The 27,062-nt window shown below is 49.9% G+C and overlaps 1 protein-coding gene across 6 annotated transcripts in view; it reads left to right on the top strand.

Annotated features, from left to right (window-relative positions):
- The window catches only part of RAP1GAP2 (RAP1 GTPase activating protein 2), a 131,540-nt gene that overhangs the window by 38,633 nt on the left and 65,845 nt on the right, over positions 1–27,062 (top strand). For 2 of the 6 annotated variants that reach the window (XM_039914585.1, XM_029081758.2), the window contains exon 1: positions 5,541–5,959. The exons of the other annotated variants lie outside the window; for them this stretch is intronic. In XM_039914585.1, the coding sequence (XP_039770519.1) occupies positions 5,853–5,959 (107 nt within the window). In that variant the 5' untranslated portion in view covers positions 5,541–5,852. Of the gene's footprint in view, positions 1–5,540; positions 5,960–27,062 lie in introns of those variants that run through there. 6 annotated transcript variants of the gene reach the window in all.

Here is a 27,062-nt window from a genome sequence, read left to right as displayed (position 1 = left end):
TGGCCTAGTGGAAAGAGCATGGACATGGAAGTCAGAGGACCTGGGTTCTAATCCTGGCTCTGCTCCTTGTCTGCTGTGCAACCTTGGGCAAGTCACTTCACTTATTTTTGCCCCAGTTCACTCATCTGCGAAGTGAGGATTCAATATCTGTTCTCCCTCCTACTTAGACTGTAAGCTCCTTGTGAGACTTGATTACCTTGTACACGTGAGCTCATTGTGGGCAGGGAATATGTCGTGTTGTACAGTGCTTTGCACATATTAAATGCTCAATAAATACAATTGAATGATTGATAAAAGCAAAGCAGGTTAGACACAGTCCCTGTCCCACATGAGTCTCATGATCTTAAACCCCATTTTACAGACTAGGTAACTGAAGCCCAGAGAAGTGAAGTGACTTGGCCAGGGTCACACAGAAAAGCGGCAGAGTTGGGATTAGAACACAGGTCCTTCGGACTCCCAGGCCTGGGATCTATCCACTAGGCTATTCTGCTTTTCCTGTAGAAAGAGGTTGGAGTCAGTTACTCCCTGTGCCTTCTTCAAGCTCAAGGACCACAAGTCAGCTTGGAAGGTCCTCTTTTGAAAAAGGTGAACATCTGATCTTGAACCCGTCCCTACCTCCGACCTAGAATTCCACTCCCTCTCCACATTTGGCAGTCTTCAAAGCCCTTCTGAAATCGTAACTCCTCCAGGACGCCTTCCCTGATTAATCTCTCATCTCCGCCCTATTTTCCCTCCTACTGCATCACCTCTATACTGCTTCACACCCACTAAGCACTTGGATACTCATTTTACAACTCTCATGTCGCTATCTTTATGCTTAATAATAATAATTCCGGTATTTAAGTGCTTACTATGTGCCAGGCACTATATTAAGTGCTGGGGTAGATAGCAAGCTAATCAGATTCTACACACCATGTCCCCCATGGAGCTCACAGCCTTAATCCCCATTTTACCGATGAGGTAACTGAGGTACAGAGAAGTGAAGTGACTCTCCCAAAGTCACACAGCAGACAAGTGGGGGAGCCGGGGAACCCAGGTCCTTCTGGCTCCCAGGCCTGTGCTTTATCCACTTGGTTGAGCTGTCTGTTTTTCCCTACCTGTAGTTTTATTTTTAGCATCTGCCTCCCCTGATAGATTGTAAACTCCTTGAGGACAAGGAGGTAGCTACCAGCTCAACTGTACACTCTCAAATAATTAGAGCAGTGTTCTGCCTAGAGTAAGGGCTCAGTAAATACGATTGAAGAATGGGAATTGTGCTGTTTGGTTCTTGGGATCTGGCTGCTCTAGTATTAAGTGTACACGGTGCTGCTAAATGCTGGGGAAGAATGCACAGGTGAGAATTAGATCCTTGTCCTGTGTGTGTCGTGGGAGGGCAGGGGGCTCAACTCCAGGGACTAAACTGCCAGGTGAGAACTGGTGGAGTGGGGAAGTCCTGGATTCTGCCCTCTGAACTCCATTCCTGGGCAGGATTACTGGGGATCTGGGCGAAGAGGTGGTGCTGGAAAACCATTGTTTTGATCCCAGATTCTCACGGGAAAACCCAAACCCCTTCCTACAGTCTGCCCTCGGGCCTCGGGACAAGTCTTCCCCGGTGAAAAGGCTAGAGAGAGGGGAAACCAGACAGCACTTGTCCCTCACCCACCCCTCCCGTTTCCCTTCAGTTCCAGCAGCAGACCCCCAGAGCACAGCCATGCCTAGGATTGCCAGGAGAGGGAGCTGTTGTATCTGGAGAGAGAAAGAGAGACAGAGACTCACAGAGACACTGAGACTGACAGAGAGGAACAGACACATCTCTGCCTGGATATGTGAGGGGCTTGTGTGTCTACATGGGAATGTGAGGGGGCACATGTCTATATGTGTGTGTGTTTAGATGTGGGGAGCACGTTTGCTCCGTAGAATCTCTGGCGAAGCGGGAAGGAGGATGAAATTACTTCCTTCTGGGAGTGATTTCTATGCAAGCCCCCCATCCCTCACCTTTGGCACCTCAGCCAGAACGTGGCCTAGTGGAACGATACCAGGCCTGGGGGAATCGGGAGACTTAGGTTCTAATCCTGGCTTTGCCGTTCGCTTGCTGTTTGACCTTGGGTGAATCGCTTAACTTCCCTGTGTTTTTGTTTCCTCATCTGGAAAATGGGGATGCAGTACACGTTCTCCCTCCCCCTTAGGCCTTGAGCCACGGGTGGAACAGAGAAGGTGTGTGATTTATCTCGTATCTACCCCAGTGTACAACGCTTTTCACATAGTAAGTACTTAAGTACCATTATTAATTATTATTAATAATGGACAACCAAGGGGGTGTCCTAATCCTCCTTCTCAAGCCCCCAGGAGGGCAGTGAGCCTATTTGGTATGGGTGAACTCAGGCTCCCGCCTCTTGTCGGTCCCACTCAGCCCTCTCTCTTTGAGTGATGGTACTGGGCATCAGGGGGTGGCAGGGAAGGGCTCCTGGTTCCTCCTGGATGGTTCCCAGAGCCCAGACGGGGCTTTTCTTCCTGGCCAGGGGTGCGTATCGGCCTGTCCCGGCCCATGGGGTCCTCTAGAAATTGGCCGTGCGCCTGGGCTCTCTTCTGTTTGCAATAAACTTCCCTCTGCAGGCAGTGTTTCCTGGTTCTGTCCCTTGGGCTGTGTATGTGTGTTTTGGGGGAGCCCAGGTGGGCTCTCTCCCCCTGGATGCTGCCAGGCTAACCAGGTGTAATAATTGTGGTATTTGTTAAGCACTTACTATGTGCCAGGCACTGTACTAAGCACTGGGTTGAACCTTGTCGCACCTGGGGCTCTGTCTTAATCCCCCATGTCATCACTGAGAGCAGAGTTTAAGCAATTTGCCCGAGGTTACAGGGAGACAAGTGGCAGTGTTGGGATTAAAATCAGGTCCTTCTCACTCTCAGGCCCCGTGCTCTATCCAATAGACCATGCTGCTTTTCGGCGTGTTGACGCCCGAGCCCAGGAGAAGACCACCCTTAAATGTTTGAGAGCCGTAAGACTGAGGGTGCGTGAGGAAGGGTGGAAGGGCATGGGAGATGCCAGTTGCCACACTAATCCCCTCCCTGTTCCCACTCCCCAAACCCACAGCTCTGTATCTTATCAGTTGTATGATGGGGTTGGGGCAGAACAAGCTGGGAGGAGCAGGGAGGATAGGAGAGGAGGGAAAAGGTAGGGAGGACAGAGAGATTGAATTTGAGCTATGGATACCTGAACTTTAACAGATTTAATCTAAAACATTAAATAATCCCCGTTGATGGGTTACATGCCTTTTGCCATGAGACGTTCATCTAGCTGGTTGATAATAAGGGTTACCCCTTATTTCGCGTAGGGAACTTTTACCAACTTAACTTGTGTCTACCTAGTGTTTAGTATAGTGGGTGGCATAGAGTAAGTACTTAAGTGCCAGAAAAAACAAAAAAAGGGAAAAAAAAAAAAACCTCCCCCAAAACAGCATGACCAAGTGTTCACGGTCCTGGGCGTGTATGGATGTTGTGGAGGGTCCACTGAGGGTTTGTGCATGTGGCTGGAAGAGTTTCCATGGCAACAGTGACTCGCAACAGGACAGTATTGGGGTTGTGAAACAGATCTTTTATGGGTCGGCTTTATCAATCTAGGTCTGGCTGAGGAAAACAAATATTAACTGGGAGCTCAAGGACCTTGGTTTTTCAGACCTGTTTCTCTGGGACGGCTCAGCAATTTGCGGAAAGTTGGGGACATTTATTCATAAAGTGCCTTATAAATGGATTGTGTAACATAATCTGTGGGGCTAAATCAACAAAGCCTCCCCGCCAGGCCCGATCCAGCTTCCACCCCAATTCTATGGGGCCTAGGATCAAAATCAATCGATGGTATTAACTGAGCGGTTACGGTGCGCAGAGCACTGTACTGAGTGCTTGGGAAAGTACAACAGAGTTAATGGTCACGTTCTCTGCCCACAGTGAGCTTACAGTCTAGAGAGGGATGCACCTAGCCCAAGCTGGTTCAGAAAGACTGGATCGTCTTTGCACTGTCCACCTTAGGGGCCAGTGTGACCCCTCCACCTGGGGAGCTTGATCTGCTCTAGAAGCAGCATGGCCTAGTGGTTAGGGCACCGGCCTAGAAGTTTGAAGGACCTGGGTTTTAATCCCAGCTCTGCCACCTATCTGCTGTGTGACCTTGGGCAAGTCACTTAACTTCTCTGAGCCTCCGTAAAATGGTGACTAAGAGCCTGAGCCCCCTGTGGGTCAGGGACCCTATCCGACCAGATTACCTTGAATCTACTCCAGTGCTTGGAACAGTGCTCGGTGCATTAAAAAGTGCTTAACAAATACCATCGCTGTTATTCGGTTATATTCTTCTGCGGCAGTGCATCTCATCCAGCAGTGAGCAAGGGGTTTCCGGGAGAGCCAAATAATAATAATGGCATTTGTTAAGCGCTTAGTATATGCAAAGCCCAGTTCTAAGCGCTGGGGAGGATACAAGGTCATCAGGTTGTCCCACATGGGCCTCACTGTCTTCATGCCTATTTTACAGAGGAGGTAACTGAGGCCCAGAGTAGTGAAGTGACTTCATTCAACAGTATTGAGCGCTTACTATGTGCAGAGCACTGTACTAAGCGCTTGGAATGGCCAAATCGGCAACAGAGACAGTCCCTGCCCTTTGACGGGCTTACAGTTGCCCAAAGTCACCTAGCGGACAAGGGTCGGAGTCGGGATTGGAACCCATGATCCCTGACTCCCCAGCCGTGCTCTTTCCACTGAGCCATGCTGCTTCTACAGCCTTTCGGGCAGTCCTGCACTGGAAAAAATGATCCATTGGCGAGGCCGCCGGTGCAGCCGGGGCTCCAGGCCTGCAGCGGCAGAGGGGTCCCCCACCCTCCTGGAGGGGTCCCCCACTCCCAGCAGCCACCTGGGCCTCCAGCATCCTTTCCCGACACGCTCCGCGCCACCCCGGTTTCCCTGGCCACGCCGCCCGGCTCGGCCAGGGCTCCGCTCCGTGCGCGATCCGGCCCGGGTTTTCCCCGGCGCCCGGGGCGTGGTGGGCGGGGCTTCGTGGGGGGACGGCGCGGGGAGCGGCCGCCAGGGGGCTCCACGTCTCCGGCCCACCGAGGGCGGAGCGGAGGGCCGACGGGGAGGCGAGCGCCCCCTTGCGGCGCGAGGAGGGGATGGCATTGAATTGGAAACGCCACCCGGCTGGGGGCCGCACGCTGAGCAACCCGGAGGGGAGGGAGGGGCAGCTGCTGCAGCAAAGGGGGCGGCAGCTGCAGCGCCAGAAGCAGCAGCACAAGAGGTAGCAGCACAGGGGGCAGCAGCTGCACCACGAGAGGCAGGAGCTGCACAAGAGGCAGCAGGAGCAGCAGCAGTTGTAGCACAAGAGGCAGCAGCGGCGTAAGAGGAGGCAGCAGCACAGGGGGCAGCAGCTGCACCACGAGAGGCAAGAGCAGCACAAGAGGCAGCAGGAGCAGCAGCAGTGTAGGAGGCAGTGTAGGAGGAGGCAGCAGCAGCAGCAGCAGCTGCACCACCAGAGGCAAGAGCAGCAGAAGCAGGATAAGAGGAGGCAGCAGAAGCAGCAGCTGCATCACAAGAGGCAGGAGCAGAAGCAGCAGCAGCAGCAGCCGGGCAAGGAGGGGAGGCAGGTGACTTGAAGGTCGCCGGCAGTGAGAGAGAGAGAGAGAGAGAGAGAGAGAGAGAGAAGTCACCTGATCCAGGCGAGCGCACACCTCCGAGGCAACCCTTAACCCGAACAGATGAGGGGAAAGCGAGGGAGGGCGAGCATCGCCAGCGTGGGCTAGGCGGGGAGGCTGGCACTTTTTGGAGCGAAGCCTCCCCTCCAAGGACCGGACTTGGACGGACCGGGACCGGCCGGACCCGGGAGACTGGTCACCTTAACTATGTCCCAGCCGGTGGACAGGATGCACTCCAAAAGGGCAGGGATCCGGGCAGCTGTGGTTCTCATAGGGTTGTTGCACAAGTCGCGAAAGCAAAATAAAGAGAAAAGGTAAAAGCACCCTTTAAGTTCCTCGCTCTCTTTCTGCTTGCTTTGAGAAATTTCGTTTAATACGGTCAAGCGCTGACCATGTGCCAGGCGCTGTTCTAAGCGCTGGGGTAGATCCGAGGCAGTCGGGTTGGAGACAGTCCCGGAGATATTTAAGTGAGCGAGGGTGGTTTCAGGTCTCTGCCCCTTTTCTGCGGGGGTCTGGAAGTGGGAGTTTGAATTTGGGGGAGGGAAGCTGGTTGTCGCTGGGGGATCTGTCGGGGGGCGAAGCCCGAGGACCTGTCCGGGCTGCCATCCTGGAGCGTTATGGAGATGTCGCTTGGAAAGCTCTTTGCCATGTTAAGTTTGCGGGCCCCGCCTCCCGTCTTCACGGCTACTACTTGTGTGCGCGGCTTGGCCGGACGGCTTTTCCGCCACTAACTTGCATCCTTGGGAGGATCGATTAGGGGGCCGATGACGGACCGCTCTTTGTCCATTTCCTCCAGGGCCGGGCACAGTGGCTTCCCACGGTTGATCACATTTATTTCTCTGCAACTTCAATTTTGAAGCAGGCTGCTTGGGATTTTCAGCCATAAACAAGTTCGGGCTTTTTCTGTTGCCGTTTTCTCATTTTCCACCTCTCTAACTCGCTTTTTTCCTACCTCTGCCTCTCCCTCCTCTACTCCTCTCTCCTATCTCTCCACTTCTCTCTCTCGTCCTGTGACCTTCCCCCTATATCTCTCTCCCTCTAGGTTTCCTCCCCTACCTCTTTCTGTCTCACCTGTCTCTCTCCTCCTCCTCCCGTGTCCCTGTCTCCCATCTCTGTCTCTCTGTTTCCATCTCAGTCTCCATCCTTGTCTCTCTCTCTCTCTCTGCCTTCCATCTCTCTCTCATCTTCCCATCTCTCATCTCTCTGACTTACCCTCCGTCTCTGCCTCTCACCCTGTCTCAAGTGCTGCCTCTCTCCCCCCTCCCTGTGTTTCTCCCTCTCTTTCTCCCCATTTCTTTTTCTTTCCCTCTTTTTCCTTGCCCCACTCTCTATCTCGCTCTCTGTCTTCTCTCTCCATCTCTTCCCCTCACTCCCCGCACCGCCCTCCTCCACTTTTCCATGCTAATTTAAATCTGCAAGGTCGACCCTGGCTTATTTCAGCCGTGTCCCAGGTGTGTATGCTCTGTGGCCGAAGGAGGCGGCTGCCAGATGTTTTCTGGTAGAGCTGTGTGAAGGGCAGACGTGGGGCAGGTTGGAGTCTGAAGCCGCCGGCCTGGTGGGCCCAGCTGCCCTTGGGAGGGGGCTTTTGATCCCCCCAGACAGGGCCTCGCATTTCTTGCTGGCAGCATCACCTGTAAAAGACACCTCGGGGGAGCCGTGCTGTCTTGGGCTCCCCCGCATAGAGTAGTGGTCCCAGACACATGGGAGGAGGGTCTCCAGGTCTTATGTGCCTTATTGAATGCCCAGAAGCCTGCCCTGACTAAACCCTCCCCTCCTCTTTTCCCACTCCCTTCTGCTTCACCCTGACTTCATCCTCCTTCCCAGCCACACAGCATATATGTATATATCGGTAATTATTTGTATATTAATGTCTGACTCCCCTAGTAGACTGTGAGCTCATTGTGGGCAGGAAATGTCTTTTTGTGCTTTCCCAAGCGCTTAGTGCAGAGCTCTGCAAACAGTAAGTGCTCAAGAAATACAATTGAATGAATGAATGGTCCGGGTCTCTAAACTTAGGGCTGGTGGAGTACAGCCTGGCCCTCTAGACTGTCAGCTCATTGTGGGCAGGGAACATGCCTACCAACTCTGCGGTATTGTACTTTTCCAAGTGCTAATTACAGTGCTCTGCACGTGATAAAGGCTCAATAAATGCTATCGACTGAGGGTCTGCCCCAACCTTGTGTTCTGCTGAGTTTTGCTGTCTCTCATTCGGCTTGCTGGTGGTAGGGTGATTGTTAGTGGGTGGGGCTCCCCCAGGTACAGTCCCAGGAGCCTCTTGTGAAAGGACAGTGGGTCTCAGAGACACCCCCACTCCCCTTCAGACCCTGGGGTGGGTGGGCCCATTGAACTGAACCCATCTCTACTGTGGAGTTTCCTGTGGAAAGGCAGTGCAGCCTAGTGGGTAGATTCAGGAGACGGAAGGTGTTTGTTCCAATCCCGCCCTTGACTCCCCCCGGGGACCCCGTCCACGTCTCTGCCCTTTGGGCCTCGTTCTCCCCATCTGTAAGGTGGGAGTGATAGCCCCCTTGGCTCCTGATGATCCAGGAGCCCCTGGAGTTTTGGCACATGACACAGGGAGATCACGTCTCTCTGGGCGGGCTTTCTTCTGAAGGGGGCTTCTCGAACCCCTAGACAATGGGGCTGTCTGGACTCCCCGCTCCTCCTCTTGTCTGCTGTGACCTTGGGCAAGCCACTTTACTTCTCTGTGTCTGTTTATACCTCATCTGTAAAATGGGGGGTGAAGACTGTGAGCCCTATGTGGGACAGGGACTGGGTCTAACCTTGTATCTACCCCAGTGCTTAGTACAGTGTCTGCCAATAGTGAGTGCTTAACAAATACCACAATTATTATTATATCACAGTCAGTCCAGGCCGATATGAGATGGTCTCTGAGCGTGGAGGGGAGACTGTCCTCTCCAAAGCCGCTCCAGAGGGCTTGAGCACCCCCAGGCAGCTCTCTTTTTACCCCCCCCCCCCACTACCCAACCCTAGAGAGATTAAGGCAAGGGGCAGATGGTGCCTCTAGCAGAGCCCTCCAGCCATCACTCCTGGCCTGGGGCGAGACTTCCCCCCCCCCCCCCCCCCCAAGCTCCAGAAGTTGACTTAACTCACTGAAAGGAAGGAATTGATTTAGTCCTGGGGGTAAAGTGACATTTTCTTCCCTTTTCTTTTAAGCATCCGAAATTCATCCAGCATTTGCGATTGAATTTTGGTCTGCCAGAGCCAGCAGAAGGCAGGCTGGGTTGGTAGCAGCTGCGGCCCCTCTGTGCCCCTCCGCTCCCCCGCCCCCTCCCACCTGGCTGTGCCACTCTCTTAATAACACAATTCCTGGGATCGACCTTTTCCGGCTCTGCTGAGCCCCCACCTCCCCCACCCCCCCTAGGGCCTGTGCTTTTTTGCTCCCACCAAGAAGGATTAATCCATCCTTCCTGGCCTGCTCTTTCATACGGAGTTGTCTAGAGGGGAGGGGCCACGATTGGCCCTAGAGGCTGGCACATTATGTGGAACCCCTCCGCCCCCAGTCAACTATGACCCCAAGGAGCACTCTCCCCAGGGTCTCTTTGAATCTGTAGAAAACATGTCTACCAACTCTGTTGTATTGGACTCTCCCAAGTGCTTAGTACAGTGCTCTGCACATAGTAAGCGCCCAAATACTATTCATTCAACTGTATTGAGCGCTTACTGTGTGCAGAACACTGTACTAAGTGTTTGGGAGAATAATAATAATGATATTTGGTAAATGCTTACTATGTGCCAGTCACTGTACTAAGCGCTGGAGTGGCTACAAGCAAATTGGGTTGGACACAGTCCCTGTCCCATGTGTGGCTAACAGTCTCAATATAATAGACGTATTCCCTGCCCACAGTGAGCTTGCCGATGGACAGTGGATGACAACCAGCCTGGTAGGAGCCAGGCTCTTCCCGAAGGGAGTGGCAAGGGCAGGAGAGGTCACGGCCTAAGGGAAAAAGCCACACGTTGTGAGTCAGGATACCTGGGTTCTAGTCCCAGATCTTCCCGTGGCCCTCTGTGTGACGTCGCGCATGTCACTTAACCTCTTTGGGCCTTACATCCCCACCCGTGAAGTGGGGATAAACTAGAATGTGAGCCCCATGAGCAACAGAGATTGTGTCCAATTTGAAAACCCGGTATCTAGCCCAGCACTTAACACATAGTAAGCGCTTAATGAACGGCAAAACAACGTCTGGGTCAACAGAGCGATTGCAGAGGGAAGTTAATCAATACGACTGATTGATTTTTCTGGACAAATTGGGAAAAACTCTAAATCTCATAAGATTAAAGGCATGGGGGAGGGGACGTGGTTGTTAGGAAGCACTGAATCAGGAGCTTCCTTCCTGCTCTGTGCCTCAGTTTCCCCATCGGATGGGGCAACCGGGCATCAATTCATCGTAAGCCTCTCCTGAGGAGCTGTAGATTCTATGGAAGGCTCAATATCCTGAAGTATCTGGGCTTCTGTGGGTTTTTTTTTTTCCTCGTATGACAAGAAGCAACCTGGCCTGAAATAGCAACCTAGTATTTTTCATTAAAGAACCAAGAGTGGGCTTCTTCCTTTTATGAGCCTGAACTCTCCAACATCACTAGCAATCTTGGGAGTGAAGCCCTCAGAGGAAAAAAACCCCAAAACCCAACAGCAACAAAAAAAAGGGAATCCATCAGGGCAGCAAGTGAGTTTACTTCCATCGAACTACTCCGTTCAAAGGACAAATCTAATCTCAAGTCATAAGGTGCCTACCAGCTATTAAAAAATCAGCATACATGGCAAATTCTTGTACTAGGAGCTCTTAACATTGAATAGTATTTATCGGTCGAGTTGGGGGGATAGGAGAGCCAAACTCATTTGTGGCTAAATGCCGTCTTCTTCCTCTTTGAGTTGCTGGAAGTTTTTCCCCGTGTTGTGAATCACGTCTCACAGAAGTCTCTGGATGGAGGGATGTAAACTGTTCATTTGTTAGTGGTTCATTTAATAACAATGACAATTCAATCATTTATTGAGGGCATTCTGTGTGCAGAGCACTGTACTAAGCACTTGAAATGTACAATTGTGGTATTTAAGTGTTTACTATTGTTTATTATTATTATATTAAGTACTTACTATATGTCAAGCAATGTTCTAAGCACTGGGGTAGATACGAGGTAATCAGGTCTGACATCATCCCTGTTTTAGGTGGAGCTTAAGGTCTAAGGGGCAGGCAGAATGGGTATCAAATCCCCATTTTACAGATGAAGAAACTGAGGCCCAGTGAAGTGATTCACCCAAGGTTACCCAGCAGTAAGCGGCGGACCCGGGATTAAAACCCAGGCCTTCTGATTCCCAGGCATGGGGTCTGTCTACTAGGGCCAGGCTACCGTAGAGTAAGGACCCAGGCAGGAAGGCGAGGTGGGGTTGCTTCCTACACGAAGCAGTGAATAACAAGAATGATGGTACTTGTTAAGTGCTTACTTTCTGCCAAGCACTGTTCTAAGTGCAAGGGTAGATACAAGCTAATCAGGTTGGAAACAGTACTTGTCCCACAGGGGACTCACGGTCTTAATCCCCATTTTACAGAGGAGGGAGCCGAAGCCCAGAGAAATGAAGTGACTTGCCCACACGCAGCAGACGTGGTGGAGTTGGGATTAGAACCCGGGTCCATCTGACTCTCAGGTCCGGCTCTACCCACTAAGCCACGCTTGCGAGGGGGGGGGGAGTGCTAAGCACAGAAAGGGGGTACCCATGTTCCTTCACCTATAGCCACTCCCGCTAACGTGAGGGCCCCGGGGTGTCCAGCGTATCAGGAATCCTGGGACGAGGCCACTGTATCTGCAATTTGCCCCTTTTCGGCTTTGGAGCGGGTGACTTTCCTGCGGAGGTTTGAAGCCCGCCGTGGGAGAGGCCCGATGGCTTACAGAGGAGAGAAAACCAATCTGGAGGTCGACGGAGATGGTTTTAGCTTCCAGCCATCCCCCCGAGAGTGTTCAGAGGCGGGTCTTCGCCTCATTTGAAACCCTTTTGGCCTTGAGACAAGGAGGGGACAGGCGGGGAAATTATCACTTACCTTTAAGTAGATCGATCATGAACGCTTTATGGCATGAATGCTCAAGCCCCAGTCGATCGATTGATCAATCAGGTGATGATGCAAAGGGTGATGGGTTTCCTGGATCCTTGCTGCACTTTAGGGAGTGAAATCCCCTCTGTACCCCGTTTCGGTAGACAACCCTGGCATTTTTCACGTGGGATTCGGTTCCTGTCTCACATGGCGTTCACAGTCTAAGATTTATATATCTAGAGAGTTTCCTCGACTGTAAGTTAGAAGGCATGGGATTTACCATATATAGAATTTTGCACAGGGTATTTTGAGGAGCATATAAAAGAAGCATGGAAAGTAATGTGATCTAGTGGAAGGAGCATGGGTCTGCGAGTCAGGGGTCCTAAATTCTAAATCCAGCTGTGCTACTTGCCTGCTGTGTGACCTTGGGCAAGTCACCTCTCTGGCCCTCAGTTTCCCCATTTGTAAAATGGTATTCAACACCTGTTCTCCCTCCTGTAGACTGTGAGCCCCATATAGGACATTGTCTGACCTGATTAGCATGTATCTTCCACGGTGCTTAATATAGTAGTTGGTACATACTAATCGCTTATCAAATACCATGATTATGATTAGTATTAAGTAAAAGATGAGATCCCTGCCCTTGAGGAGCTTGAATCTGATGGGAGAGGAGACATAAATTGACAAATATACCTTGGTTTAGTGAGAATAGAATAGAGAAGCAGTGTGGCCTAGTGGATAAAGCATGGGCCCGGGAGTCAGAAGGACCTAGGTTCTGATCCCAGCTCCACTACTTGTCTGCTGGGTGACCTTGGGCAAGTCACTTCACTTCTCTGGACCGCAGTTCCCTCATCTGTAAAATGGGGAGTCAGACTGTGAGCCCTCTGTGGATGGGGACTGTGTCCAACCCAATTAGCTTGTGTCTACGCCGGCACTTAGTGCCTGGCACATAGTTAATGCTTAACAAATACCAAAATTATTATTATTATTACGTAAATCCTAGATGCAAGTGAAGGAAAAAATAAACTGATAAAGAGGGCTGAAGGGGCTGAGGGTGTGTATTACCAGTGTTCATTCCTCAGGGCTAGTGGGATGAAGTCTGATTCTGATAGACATATATCTACCCCTGCGCTTAGAACGGTGTCTGACATATATAGAAAGTGCTTAACAAATACCATTAGAAAAAGTTAATTCATCAGCCATACAAAATGTCATAGAATGGTGAGTCAGAACCTCCCAGAAAGCAGGGGAGCAGAAAGAACTGGTGTTAACATGGAACATTCTGCTTCTGTCCTTCCCTCCTCATTCTAGTTGTGTCCTCCTAGAGGTTTCTATTTTTATTTTCAATGAATCAATAAATCAGTGGTATTTATTGAGCGCTTTCTGTGGGCAGAACACTGTACTAACCGCTTAGGAGAGTATACTGCAACGGAGTCGGTAGACACAATCCCTGCCCACAAGGAATGTACAAGTCTAGAGTGCTTCTAACTTTTCTATCCTGTGAGACGAAAGATAAGGCATCTCTCACCCCCAGGCAGCTCGGGGGAGATTGAGAACATGTTGGGAGATTCCAGACGTCCACAAGACTGAGGCTGCATAGCTTAGGGACTGTGGAGGGTCTTGGGTGGAAGAGTGAAGGGAAATGAAGCTTGGCTAAAGATGGGCAGAAGAGGGGGCTGATGACTGTTGCAAGACTCTAACCATCCCCTCCCTTGGCACCAGAGGCAGAAAGATAATAATAATAGCAATAACTGTGGTATTTAAGTACTCACTATGTGCCACACTGTTTTAAGCACTGGGTAGATACAAGGTAATCAGGTTGGACGCAGTCCCTGTTCCACATGGGGCTCACATATTCATTCATTCATTCAATAGTATTTATTGAGCGCTTACTATGTGCAGAGCACTGTACTAAGCACTTGGGATGAACAAGTCGGCAACAGATAGACAGTCCCTGCCGTTAATCCCCATTTTATAGGTGAGGTAACTGAGGTGAAGAGAAGTGAAGTGACTTGCCCAAGGTCACACAACAGACATGTGGCAGAGCTGGGATTAGAACCCAGATCCTCTGACACCTAGGCCCGTGCTCTATCCACTAATAATAATAATAACGTTGGTATTTGTTAAGCGCTTACTATGTGCCGAGCACTGTTCTAAGCGCTGGGGGAGATACAGGGTAATCAGGTTGTCCCTCTTGAGGCTCACAGTGAATCCCATTTTACAGATGAGGTAACTGAGGCACAGAGAAGTGAAGTGACTTGCCCAGAGTCACACAGCTGACAAGTGGCAGAGCCAGGAGTCGAACCCATGACCTCTGACTCCGAAGCCCGGGCCCTTTCCACTGAGCCACGCTGGATGCTGCTTCCGTGGCCTAGTAAAGTGGCGGAAGTTGCTTTCCCCTCTTACCCCATCCCGTTAGATTGAGCTTCACGCAGCCCTGGTTGTGTGTTAATAAAGTAGCTATTGATTGTGAGCCTGTATTGATTATGATTTAGCAACCGGGGTTGGTATTTCAGAACCGGCTCTAATCAAACCCCAGTCAGCTTTCATTTGCTCTTGCTATTGCACCTGAGTTTTATTTAATCACCTCTCATTGTGAGGGAGAACAGGCCAGTAGGTTGTCTCTCAAACTGATCAAGCAAGAGGGTGTGAGGAGGGGGTGTCTGGGGTCTCGAAGAGAAGTGGTCATGGATTCTAAACCCCTCTTTGCCACCTGTCTGCTTGTGACACCTTGGGCAAGTCACTTAACTTTTCTGTGCCTCAGTTACCTCATCTGGAAAATGGGGATTGGGACAGGGACCGTATCGAACCCGATTTCCTTGTGTCCACTCCAGCGCTTAGTACAGTGCCCGGAACATAGTAAGCGCTTAACAGATACCAAAAAAAAGTGGTCTTAGAATAATAATCATCCTAGTAGCCCAGATGAGGCTGGGCCAGGTTGGACTCTGGGGGAGGGGAGACTGGACCCCGGCCTTTGCCCCCCCTCCCGTGCCCCTCTCCTCCCCGCCCAATCAATCGTATGTATTGAACACTTACTGAGTGCAGGGCACTATCTTAAGTGTTTGGAAAACTACAACAAAGTTGGTAGACACATTCCCTGCTCTACACTGCAGGCTCATTGTGGACAGGGAATGCGTCTGTTATATTACTGTGTTGTTCTCTCCCAAGCCCTTAGTACAGTTCACTGCCTATAGTAAGCGCTCAGTAAATAAGATCGGCTTCCTGAGTGACCACAACAAGCTTTCAGCCTAGAGGGGGTGAGGTCACTACAACCTACAGTTAACTCTCCAGAGAGAACTTCCACCTAAACCAGATAAGGGGTGCTGATGGGAAGGGAACGTGTCTGCTAATTCTGTTGTATTGTACTCTCCCAAGCACTTAGTACAGTGCTCTGCACATAGAAAGAGCTCAATAAATACCATTGATTGATAAGGGGCTGAGGTTCAGACTTTGATTTTCGGACCTTTCTTATTCCTGGCCAAGGAGTTTCACACCCAGTAAGCTTCGGTTAAGTAATGCCCCACTTGGGAGGACTTTTATCTGGAATTTCAGACAATCCAGCAATCTACTCACTGCGCTTTGTTCTTGTGTCTCTCACCAACAACCTCTTATTCACGCTTTCCCTTACCTGGGGGGGAGTCTCCCTCCTTTTATATTGTACTTTCCCAAGTGCTTAGTACAGTGCTCTGCACATAGTAAGCACTTAATAAATGCAGTTGACTGACTCCACATCTGGCAGTCCACAGACCATCAGTGTGTCTGTCTCCTTCCTTTCTATTCCCCTGCCTTCCCTTCTCCCTTTGCTTGCCTTAAAACCTTTAAGTGTGGGATGAAAAACCTTGAAATAACTCATAACAGAAATCTTCTCAATGGGCAAAGCCTTATGGATCTCTGTGTCAGCAGGAGCTGGTGAGGAATCATCAGGCTATAACTCAACCACAAAAGAAGCAGAAGCATGACCTAAGCCTGGGAGTCAGAGGCTTCTAAATCCGTCCCAGTCCCTTGCCCTCTGTGAGACCTTGGGCAAGTCACTTAGAGAAGCGGCGTGGCCTAGTGGATAGAGCACAGACCTGGGAGTCAGAAAGACCCGGATTCTAATCCCAGCTCTGCCACTTGTCTGCCGTGTGACCTTTGGCCATTCACTTCACTTCTCTGGGCCCCAGTTACCTCATCTGTGAAATGGGGATGAAGACGGTGAGCCTCATGTGGGACAGGGACTGTGTACCACCCAGTTAGTTTGTATCTGTTCCAGCGCTTAGTAAAGTGCCTGGCACATAGTAAGCGCTTAAATTCCATAACCTCCCCACCTCCCGAAACCCCTTCACTTCGGCACATCAGTAAAACAGTCCTTTCGGTGCCATCACTTTACTCTGGTTGATGGATTTCTGGCATGCGATGTCACTTAACTTTTCTGTGCCTCAGTTACCTCATCTGTAAAATGGGGATGAAGACTGTGAGCCCCACGTGGGACAACCTGATTCCCCTGTGTCTACCCCAGCGCTTAGAACAGTGCTCTGCACATAGTAAGCGCTTAACAAATACCAACATTATTATTATTATCACGTGTGGTAGAGTATCTACAGTGGTCAACCTCCTACTGCTGTGCCATCTTCAAATTCCCCCCAAACACCCCTCAGAATGCGGCCATCCCAGTCCTGGCTTGCGGGGGCTGTCTCTGCTTCTCGGAACTTCCCAGTGTGTCCGTGGGAGTCTGAGCTCCTGTATAGCTGCACACCGACCCCCAAAATCTTCAGAGAGGGGGTTTACATCATTTGATCAATCATTGGTGTTTGAGCACTTACTATGTGCCGAGCACTGTCCGAGCACAGAGTTTGAAGTGACCGCTCTGTTTTCCTCCACCCATGAGACCCTATCCAGCTGCGAGAGTGAAGAGTTCCAGATGGAAGTTCGGTGGCAGGAAGGATGTTTATGGCTCTCTCTCTTCATACATCACCACCTATGTCGGCGAAATCATTTGTGCTACAAGCCTATTGATTTTTTTTTTCCCCTCTCTCGCAGACCCGAGCGGCATTAATAACCGCTGCTTCCTTGAGTAGCCTGTCACTTGTGCCGAGTTCCCGCCTCGTAAATCTGCCCCGAGAAGGGAAGTGGCAGATCTGGGCCGGTTGGTTCATGTTCTGCTTGATTTTTCTTTCTTTTTTGCTGCTCTCTTCTGGTCGCTAGGAAGTGAATGGGGACCCTATCCAAATGCAGATTTCCAGGGTGCTGATAGGACAAAAGGTCTCCCAAATCTCAAAGGAAAGGTTGTTGATGGGTCCCCTGTTCGAGGAACTGTTTGAGCTGCCTCGCGTTGATTCCTTTGGGAGGTTTAAGAAACAGCGAGGCTCAGTGGAAAGAGCCCGGGCTTGAGAGTCAGAGGTCATGGGTTCGAATTCTGGCTCCACCGCTTGCCAGCTGTGTGACTTTGGGCAAGTCACTTAACTTCTCTGTGCCTCAGTTACCTCATCTGTAAAATGGGGATTAAAAACTGTGAGCCCCACGTGGGACAACCTGATCACCTTGTGATCCCCCCCAGCGCGTAGAACAGTGTTTTGCACATAGTAAGCGCTTAACAAATGCCACATTATTATTATCCAGAGTCAAGGGTAGGGATAGTGTAGGATGTCCAAGCGGCATCTACCTTGGACTTTCTTTGGTAAGTGGAGAAATGCCCCTTGGGTGACCGTGGTCCTTTTCTATGTGATTCGTTCATTCAATTGTATTTGAGTGCTTACTGTGTGCAAAATACTGTACTAAGTGCTTGGGAGAGTACACTGAAAAAACAAACAGACACATTTCTGCCCACATCGAGCTCACAATCCAGAGGGGGAGGCAGACATTAATATAAATAGATAAATAAATTACATATATATGCACGCGCATGCACACACACACACACAGATATATACAGATGATAGGCAGGGGAAGGTCTGTGTGTGTAGGGGGAGTGCCGAGGAAGGGAGGACAGCCATGAGATTGGAAGCTCCTTGAGGACAAGTATCACATCTACCAACTCAATTGTATTGGACTCTGCACACAGGAAGTGCTCAATAAATTGAGATTAGCATGGTCTAGTGGAGAGGGCACAGGCCTGGAAGTCAAAAGGACTCGGGTTCTAATCCTGGCTCTGCCGAATGCTTGCTCTGTGACCTTAATAAGAGTAACAATCATTGTGGTATTTGGTACTTAAGCGCTATGTTCCAGACATTCTACTAAGTGCTAGAGCACAGGCTTGGGGGTCAGAGGATATGGGTTCTAATTTTGCCTCCACTGCTTGTCTGCTGTCTGACTTGGAGCAAGTCACTTCGCTTCTCTGGGCCTCAGTCACCATAGCTATAAAATGGGGATTGAGATCGTGAGCCCTACTTGGGATGGGCACCGTGTCCAACAGGATTTCATTGTGTCCACCTTAGTGCTAAATTCAGGCACATAAGTGCTTAAAGAAAATTATTATTACTATTTGTGTGAAATGCATTAAGACTAATCTCCTAGTGTCCAGCGCAGCACAATGGCGGCTACATAGTGGCTTCCCTCATCTTCCTCTTCTATTTCTAATACTACTCTCTGGTGGCCTAGCTGAACAATTCTTTTATCTTGGAGCCTTTAGGAAGAACCTAACACATTATTTTGAAAATAATAAAAAAAACACAAACCACTCCTCAATGCCAATATGAGAGGGTCTGATGGAATTGACTCTTCGAGGTTCCTCTAGACAACCCTGGGAGGGGTTTCCCTCAAGCTTTCCTTTATTTGTAGCCCATCTGATTTGGGAGAATTTAGTGCTTAACAAATACTGCGATGATTAATTATTATCCTGGTTCTGCCTCTTGCCTGCTGTGTAAATGGAGGTTCAGTATCTGTTCTTACTTAGATTATGAGCCCCATATGGATCCTGATTATCTTTTATCCTCCCTAGTGCTTAGTACAGTGGTTGACACGTAGTAATCACTTAACGCATACCACAGTGATGAATTATTATCCCAGTGCTGGCTCTTGCCTGCTGGGTGACCTTGGGCAAGTCCCTTAACTCTTCTGAGCCTCAATTTGCTCACCTGTAAAATGGGGATTCCATACCTCTTCTTCCCTTTTAGACCGTGAGCCCTATTTGGGACAGCAACTGGATCTGACCTCGTTACCTCACATCTACCCCAGTGCTTAGTACTGTGTTTGGCACATAAGAACTGATTAGCAAATATCACTGTTATTATCATCATTATCATTCTGGGGTAGAGCAAAGAGAAGAGAAGCAGCGTGGCGTGGTGGATAGAGCATGGGCCTGGCAATCAGAAAGTCATGGGTTCTAATCCCAGCTCTGTCACTTGTCTGCTGTTTGACCTTGGGCAAGTCATTTTACTTCTCTGTGCCTTAGTTACCTCAATCGTGAAATGGGGATTAAAACTGTGGGCCCCAGGTGGGTCAGGGTCTATGTCCAACCCAATTTGCTTTTATCCACCCCAGCGCTTAGTGCGGTGCCTGGCCCATAGAAAATGCTCAATAGATATTATTATTATTATTATTATTATTATTAAGCAGTGACCCACAGAAACTGCAGTGTGGCTTAGTGGATAGAGCATGGGTCAGAAGAACCGGGGTTCTAATCCTGACTTGGCCACATGTGTGCTCAGTGACCTTGGGCAAGTCACTTAACTTCTCTGTGGCTCGGTTACCTCATCTGTAAAAATGGTGATTAAGAGTGTGAGTCCACTGTGGGACAGGGGCTGTGTCCAACCTGATTACCTTGTATCTACCACAGTGCTTGGCATATAGTAAGGGCTTAACAGGTATCTTTATCGTTATTAATTATTATTACCCAGCTGCCCGACTGCCCTTCCCCATGAAACCGTCTTGTGAACGTTCACTCTCTGGCCCCGAAGTCCCACCCTGGAGGCCAAACTGTCTTCCTTGTCACCTGCCTGCAGCCATTTGCCCTTCAGGAATAAGACTCATGTTTTTCTGCTAGATCCTGGGATTAGCAAGAGCTTCAGCTGCATCAAAAGATACTTTTTCTCCCCACCCCCCTCCCCTAAAATTCCCTTTTAATCTTCATTAATTCCCGCTTCTGACTCTGGGAGTCCAGATGGAGGTCAGGCAGAGACATTGGCTTATCTCCCACTTGACATTGATTTCATTTTCCTTTGAGTTCTGGTTTCCGGCAATAGTCCCGTTGCTTGTCAGATGCCCCTGGGGGCTCCAGAAACCTTAGCCAGCTGAACCGTTAGCTCCCCGAGGGTGGGTCTCTGGAACCCAGGTGAGGACATACATTTGGAGCTGGGAATATCCGGTACTGATTGGTCCTTGAGGACAGACGGTGGCCCATCCAACTCCAGATTCTGACTCCCATAGGGATTTGGAAGAACGTCTGGCCTAGTGAAAAGAGTATGGGCCTGGGAGTCCGAAGGACCTGGGTTCTAATTGCAGCTATGCCAGTTGTCTGCAGGTTAACCTTGGCCAAGTCACTTCACTTCTCTGAACCTCAGTTACCTTATCTATAAATTGGGGGTGAAAACTGTGAGCCCCGTGTGGGACATGGATTGGGTCCAACCTGAATAGCTCATAACGATGCCAGTGCTTAGTACAGTGCCCGGCACATAGTAAGCACTTAACAAATACCCTAACCACCCCTGCACCTGCAAAACTGTGTGGTGGTTGCTGTCTTTGAGATCCCGTGACTTAGTGGATAGAGCATGGTCCTGGGCGTCAGAAGGCCATGGGTTCTAATCCCGGCTCTGCCACTTGTCTGCTGGGCAAGTCACTTCACTTCTCTGTGCCTCAGTTACCTCATCTGTAAAATGGGGATCAAGACTGTGAGCCCCACGTGGGAGAGGGACTCTGTCTAACCTAATTTTCTTGGATCCACCCCAGTGCTTAATAGAGTGCCTGGCACATAGTAAATGTGCAATAAATACCATCATTATTATTATTAGATCTGTTGTTCTGGTTGATACAGATGTCTCTGTCACATGAAGTCTCTATCCTGAGGCTAGACTGTCAGCTCCCTTCTAGACTGTAAGCTCGTTGCGGGCAGGGAATGTGTCTGTTTATTGTTGTAGTGTACTCTCTCAAGCACTTAGCACAGTGCTCTGCACACAGTAAGTGCTCAATACAAGTGAATGAAAGGGAGGAATTGATTAATAATAATGTTGGTATTTGTTAAGCGCTTACTATGTGCAGAACACTGTTCTAAGCGCTGGGGGAGAAACAGGGTAATCAGGTCGTCCCACGTGAGGCTCACAGTTAATCCCCATTTTACAGCTGAGGTAACTGAGGCACAGAGAAGTTAAGTGATTTGCCCACAGTCACACAGTGATTAGTGCTAGTGGCTTGAACTGGGCTAGCGCACCTTCTCCCACCCTTGCCAGCCATGTTCTCACTGGGGCTGAGTAGATGGGCAAAGGGATGCCATGCTTGGCAAAGGGCCTGAGCTTCCTTCTCCCGGTTTTGGCAACTACAGGGAGAACCGGACTAGAATCCAGACTCTTGATTTCCAGAGCAGGGGAAGAGCAGTGTTCTTTCCAAAAACAGAAATGATGGTATTTTGTTAAGGGCTTACCTTGTGCCAAGCACTGTGAGAAGTGATGGGGTAGAAATAGTACAGTCTCATCAGGCATAGTCCCTCTCCCCATGGGGCTCACAGTCTAAGGGGGAGGGAGAACGGGTATTGAATTCCCATTGTACCATTGAGGTAACTGAGGCCATGAGAATTTAAGTGACTTGCCCAAGGTCACACAGAGCCAAGATTAGAACCCAGGTTCAGCTACTCCCTTCTTATCTTTCCCTCCTCTTCTTCCCTCTTCTCTGCACGCCCCTCGTTGGGTTCTGGCGTTTAAGGAACGTTTGCGGCTTAAATGTCGGAAGTTCTGTAGAGGCAGGCTGAGTTGTAAATTTCCAAGGCCCAGGCCAAGAAGGAAATCAACTCAGCAAACCGTTCTTTGCTCTGGGGACGTGGACCTCTTGGCAATAACTTGAGCGGAGGCTCTTCCCTAAACGCTGCTTCTCCTCCTCTACAGGTTTTGTCACAAAGTTCCACTGGGACTGTTCATCTTTGTCAGTCAATCATATTTATTCATTCATTCAATTGTACACAGTACTGGGAGAGTACAATGCAACAGGAAACAGACACATTCCCTGGCCATGATGACCTTACAGTCTAGAGATGGGGAGATAGACATTAATACAAATAAGTAAATTACAGAAGTATATATAAGTGCTGTAGAGCTGGGAAGGGGGATGAACAAAGGGAGCAAGTCAGGGCCACCAAGAAGGGAGTGGGAAACGAGGAAAGGGCGGGGTCTTAGGAAATGCCTCTTGGAGGAGCTGTGCCTTCAGTAAGACTTTGAAGCTGGGGAGAGTAATTATATGGAGACCTTACTGTGTACAGAGCACTGTACTAAGCGCTTGGGAGAGTACAGTACAACAATAAGACATATTCCCTGCCCACAAGGAGCTTCCAGTCTAGAGGGGGAGAACGGGGAAACCAAGGCAGGGGACTGGATAGAATGCATCATTGCTGAAAATCAGTTGGGTTTTCACCACTGCTTAAGTGCAAAGTTAATTTGCAGTTGTTTGCTCTCTGGGAAGTGTGTGGGTACAGTGCACATTGGGCAAATGAGCATTCTAATTTCTAAGGGACTCTTTGAAGTTGGGCAGGGACGTACCACCAGTGGTTTCAAGAGGGTGTGGATAAATTCAGGGGGGCGCGGCTTGTAATGGATTCGAGAGGCAGCGGATGTAAAAGATGGGGAGGTCAGGAATTTCTGTGAGGCTTCTCCAAACGTTGGGGCGGAAGTCCGGGCGGGCAGCCCGATGTCCACTCCTTAAGTGGTTTGCTGCTGCTGCTATGGGCAGAGGCGGAGGCCTGGCCTGACCTAGTAGTGATGGGTTTATGATCTTGTGATCGGAACAGACCAGTTTTGGTTCCCTTTTTGGTCGGAAACAAGTTCTGATTTGGGGATCTGGCATGAGCCTCAGGAACAGGCAAAGTGCTGATCCTTGCACAAGGCCCTGAAGGCACAGTCCTGCCTTCTGACCTCTGTCTTTTCCTCTTCCTTCTGGGCTTCTGCCACACCCTCTCTTCCTCTGCCTCCTCTTCTTTTCCTCCACCTCCGCACCCTTCCCTTCTCCTCCCCTTTCCCTCTTCCTCCTGTCTTTTTTTCTCTCTTCCTTCTCTCCTGCTTCCTCCCCTCTCTTCTCACTCCTCCTTTTAATAGTAATAATGCTGTTTAGGTGCTTACTGTGTGCCCAACACTGTACTGAGCACTGAGGTAGTTGCAGGATAATCAGGGCAAAGTCCCTGTCTCTCATTGGGCTCATAGTCTGAGGCGGGAGAACAGGTAATGGATCCCCATTTTACAGGTGAGGAAACTGAGACACAGATAAATTAAATGACTTGCCCAAGGTCACACACCAGGCCAGTGACAGAGCTAGGATTAGAATCCAGGTCCCCTGACTCCCATGTCTGGGCTTTTTCCACTAGGCTACACTTGCTGCTTCTCTTCTTTCTCCTCTTTTTCCTTCTTATCTATTCTCTCTTCCTACCCTTCCCCTTTCCTTCTTCATCAATCAGAAGTATTTATTGAATATCTGCCGTGTGGACAGCACTGTCTTCAGCACTTGGGAGGGTAAAAATAGAGTTAGAAGACAGATTCCTGCTTGCAAGAAGCTTACAGTCCCCATCACTTCTGGATGTTTAGGTTTTGCAAATCTGGGTTTTTTGTGGGGGGAGCAGTAGAGAAGGGGAGATGGTGAGGGTTAAGGAAAAGGTTTCTGAGAAGCAGCATGGCCTAGTAGATAGAGCACGGGTCTGGGAGTCAGAAGGACCCGGGTTCTAATCTTGGCTCTGCCATTTGTCCGCTACCTAACCTTGGGCAAATCACTTCACTTCTCTGTGCCCCAGTTATCTCATCTCTAAAATGGGGAAGAAGACTGTGAGCTTGATGTGGGACAGGGACTGTGTCCAACCCGATTAGTTTGTATCCATCCCAGCACTTGATACAATGCCTGGCACATAGTAAACACTTAACAAATACCGCAATTATTATTGTTATTATTGGAAAGTCGGGGGCAGGGACTGTGGCCAGAGAGAGTGAGTAGGGGTGATAACTGGCCCTCCAGCTGCAGATTATTTGCCTTGTTATCAATGATTAACCTCAACGGATAGACAGTAGCCAAGGCTTAGATTCAGGCCCTTCTGGGGTGCCTGGAGAATGTTGAGAAACCTTAGACAGTGGCCAGTGTCTGTGCCCCCACCCCACTTCTGTGAGCAAGAAAGGCCACTCTTTGCAGTAGAGAGAGACTCTCAGGACTGAGAGAATCCCCAGAGCAGTGGTGGGGGGAAGTGGGGTTCTCTGTGATGTGGTTTTTCTCCATCCTCTCACACTTGGGGCTGGGAGTTGCCCAGTCTCCTTAGAGAAAGCCGATTCTGGCCACAGCCCCTGCAAGAGGGCCAAGATGGCCGCCCTGATCAGTCCTGCTCTCCATCCCTCTCTGTCCTCACAGGTCTCTTGTTGCCCCATCTGCTCCTATCCCTTACCCACAGCAGCTCTTCTCAATCATTGCTATTTATTGAGCACTTACCATGTGCAGTGCACTGTTTTAAATGCTTTAGAGAGTACAATAAAAAAGATTTGGTAGACACGTTCCCTGCCAACAATGAACTTATAGTCTAGAGGGAGTTACAGACTCTTATCTCCTCAGCTCAGCGTCAAACCACTGCTACCGTGGCTCCAAATCTTTCTTTCCTGGTGAGGCTGAGAGGGCGGGGATGGGTGACTAGGAGACCCTTCGCTCTGGCCCTGTTTGCGAGTTTCCATGGGCGGGGGCTGAATTGGAAGAGCCTTGAAGGCAGGCAAGGAGTGGGTCTTTCTGACCCGGGGCACCCCCCTACCCCACAACCCTGAGGACCGGGGCTCTTCTGCAATACTCCTTGTTAGATCATGGCCACTGCCACTGTCAGGTTCCGAAATTGATTCTTCTCTACAGGACATCAGCTGGGTGTCTTGACTCTCCTTCGCTTCCTCCTCTTCCATTTCCACCCCCTCTCATTCTCTTCCTTCCCTTCTTCTTCCTGCCCCTCTTCCTTCCCCTACTCTTCTTCCTTCTTCTTCTCTCTTTCCTCTTCCTCCTCCTCCTCTACCTCCTGCTTTTTCTCCCTTCTTTTCCTCTCCTTCCTCCTCCTTTTCCTCTCCTTCCTCCACCTTTTCTCTCCTTCCTCCTCCCTTTCCCCTCCTTCTCCTCCTTTTTCTCTTCTTCCTCCTCCTCCTACCACCACAGGTATAACTGAGATGGTGGAAGTAGAGTGTCCAAACCTGGTTGCATGTTAGATATCTTTAGGGTATTTCAAATAGCGAAGGTGTTTTTACAGGTTTTTAAGAGTTGTTTGGGTTATCTCGTCTAGGTCAGCCTATTTCCCTCTCCCCATGGAGGGCTGTGATAGTACAGAGTGAGCTGAGAACATTCTGTACCCTCAGAAAGAAAAGAAGATGCATACATTGGCTAACACCTTCCTAAATCGATGAGAAACACCTCTCTTTTTGGAATCCTTTAGGGAGGGATGCCCCTTGGCAACACTCTTCAGCACTGAACTCTTCCGCCTGAGGAAGACATCCTTCCTTTTATCTAATATAAGCCTCTCCCACTGCAGTGGAAAAGCTCATTCCTCTTGAGCAATCCACAGCCGTTTCAGTTCTTTTTGGGGAAGCAATGTGACCTAGCGGAAAGAACACAAACCTGGGAGTCAGAACATCTGGGTCAAGTCGGCAACAAATAGAGACAGCCCCTGCCATTTGACGGGCTTACAGTCTAATCGGGGGAGAGTAACCCTCCGGCCTGCAAGTTTATGGGGGAAACAACACAAACTTTCAGGCCATGCTTCCCCTCTCCTCAAGAACCTCCAGTGGTTGCCCATCCACCTCCACATCAAACAGAAACTTCTTACCGTAGCCTTTAAAGCACTTAATCACCTTGCCATCTCCTTCCTCACCTCACTACTCTCCTACTACAACCCAGCCCACACCCTTCCCTCCTCTAATGCTAACCTTCTCACTTTACTTTGATCTTGTCTATGTCTATCTCACCACCGACCTCTCACCTATCACCCAGATCCTGCCTTAAGCTCTCCCTCCTCATATCCTTCGGACAGTGACTCTCCCTCCTACTTCAAAGCCGTATTGAGGGTCCAGCTCTTCCAAGAGGCCTTTTCTGACTAAGCCCTCCTTTCCTCTTCTCACACTCCCTTCTGTGTCACCCTGACCTGTTCCCTTTATTCATCCCCCCACCCAGCCCCATAGCACTTACGTCCATCTCTGTCATTTCTTTATTTATATTAACATCTGTCTCCCCGTCTAGGCTATCAGCTCGTTGTGGGAAGGGAATGTGTCTCTCATATTGTACTCTCCCAAATACAGTGCTTTGGACACAGTCACTGCTCAATAAATAAGATTGACCGCCTGAATTGACCCAGTCCCCTGGAGTCCCCGTCACCAATTCTTTTCCCCGCCATCCATTGCGACACCCCTCCGGGAGTGCCGGTCTGGGGCTGGGTTCTCTGTGCCGGTGGTCCCAGTGGTCTGGTGATGCCGTGGAAACAAAGAGTTCGTTAGTGCGGCAAGCAAGATGAACGGCAATGGTGGCTAGTCGTTTTGGTCCAGTTCCTGTAGCGCTTAACCTGACAGCTCTGGGGTGGGGGGGAGAGAGTGAGGGGTGGGCAAAGTGAATGAAGTCTCTTGCTTCTGACCCCAAAGTAGCATCTGGAGTGGCCAATGAATTAGAGAATCTAATTGTCAAATGTGAGCTGGGCTGGCCGTGTGTGTGTGTGTCTTTCTGAGGGCGGGTGGTGGTGGGCTGTGGGTGGTAGTGGAAGTCATTTTCTCTAGTGATCAATGAGCTGCCTGACAGGCTTCTGGAAACAAATGGCCTTGGGGTTTGTTTTCCCAGAAAAGATCTTGTTTCTGTTTGCAGAGTTGTAAGTCAGAGTCCTCTGTGGTCATTTGAGGGGTGGCCCAGGGTCCCCTGAGAGAGAGTCTTTCTCCAGGACCCCGGGCTCTGGGCCCTCTCCTGGAAGTTTGGCTGCCGGTCCCCCTCACCTCCATGAGCTGTCCCCTCTGGGAGAACCCAGAGGGAGAATCCAGTGGGGCTCGGAACTTCTACGGAAACTGGGCTGCTAGCCAGGAGGTTGGGATGGGCCAGTGGGCTGACTTTTTTTTTTTTTTTAATGATATTTGTTAAGCACTTACTATGTGCTAGGCACTGTATTAAGATACAGTAGATACTAGGTAGATACAAGCTAATCAGGTTGGGCACAGTCCATGTCCCACACGGGGCTCACAGTCTTAATCCCCATTTTACAGATCTGAGGCACTGATAAGTGAAGTGATTTGCC

The sequence above is a fragment of the Ornithorhynchus anatinus genome, chromosome 17, assembly GCF_004115215.2.
Source record: "Ornithorhynchus anatinus isolate Pmale09 chromosome 17, mOrnAna1.pri.v4, whole genome shotgun sequence".
NCBI lineage: Eukaryota > Metazoa > Chordata > Mammalia > Monotremata > Ornithorhynchidae > Ornithorhynchus > Ornithorhynchus anatinus.
Note: the sequence above shows the minus strand (reverse complement) of the source record. Positions and strands in the feature narration are given on the sequence as shown.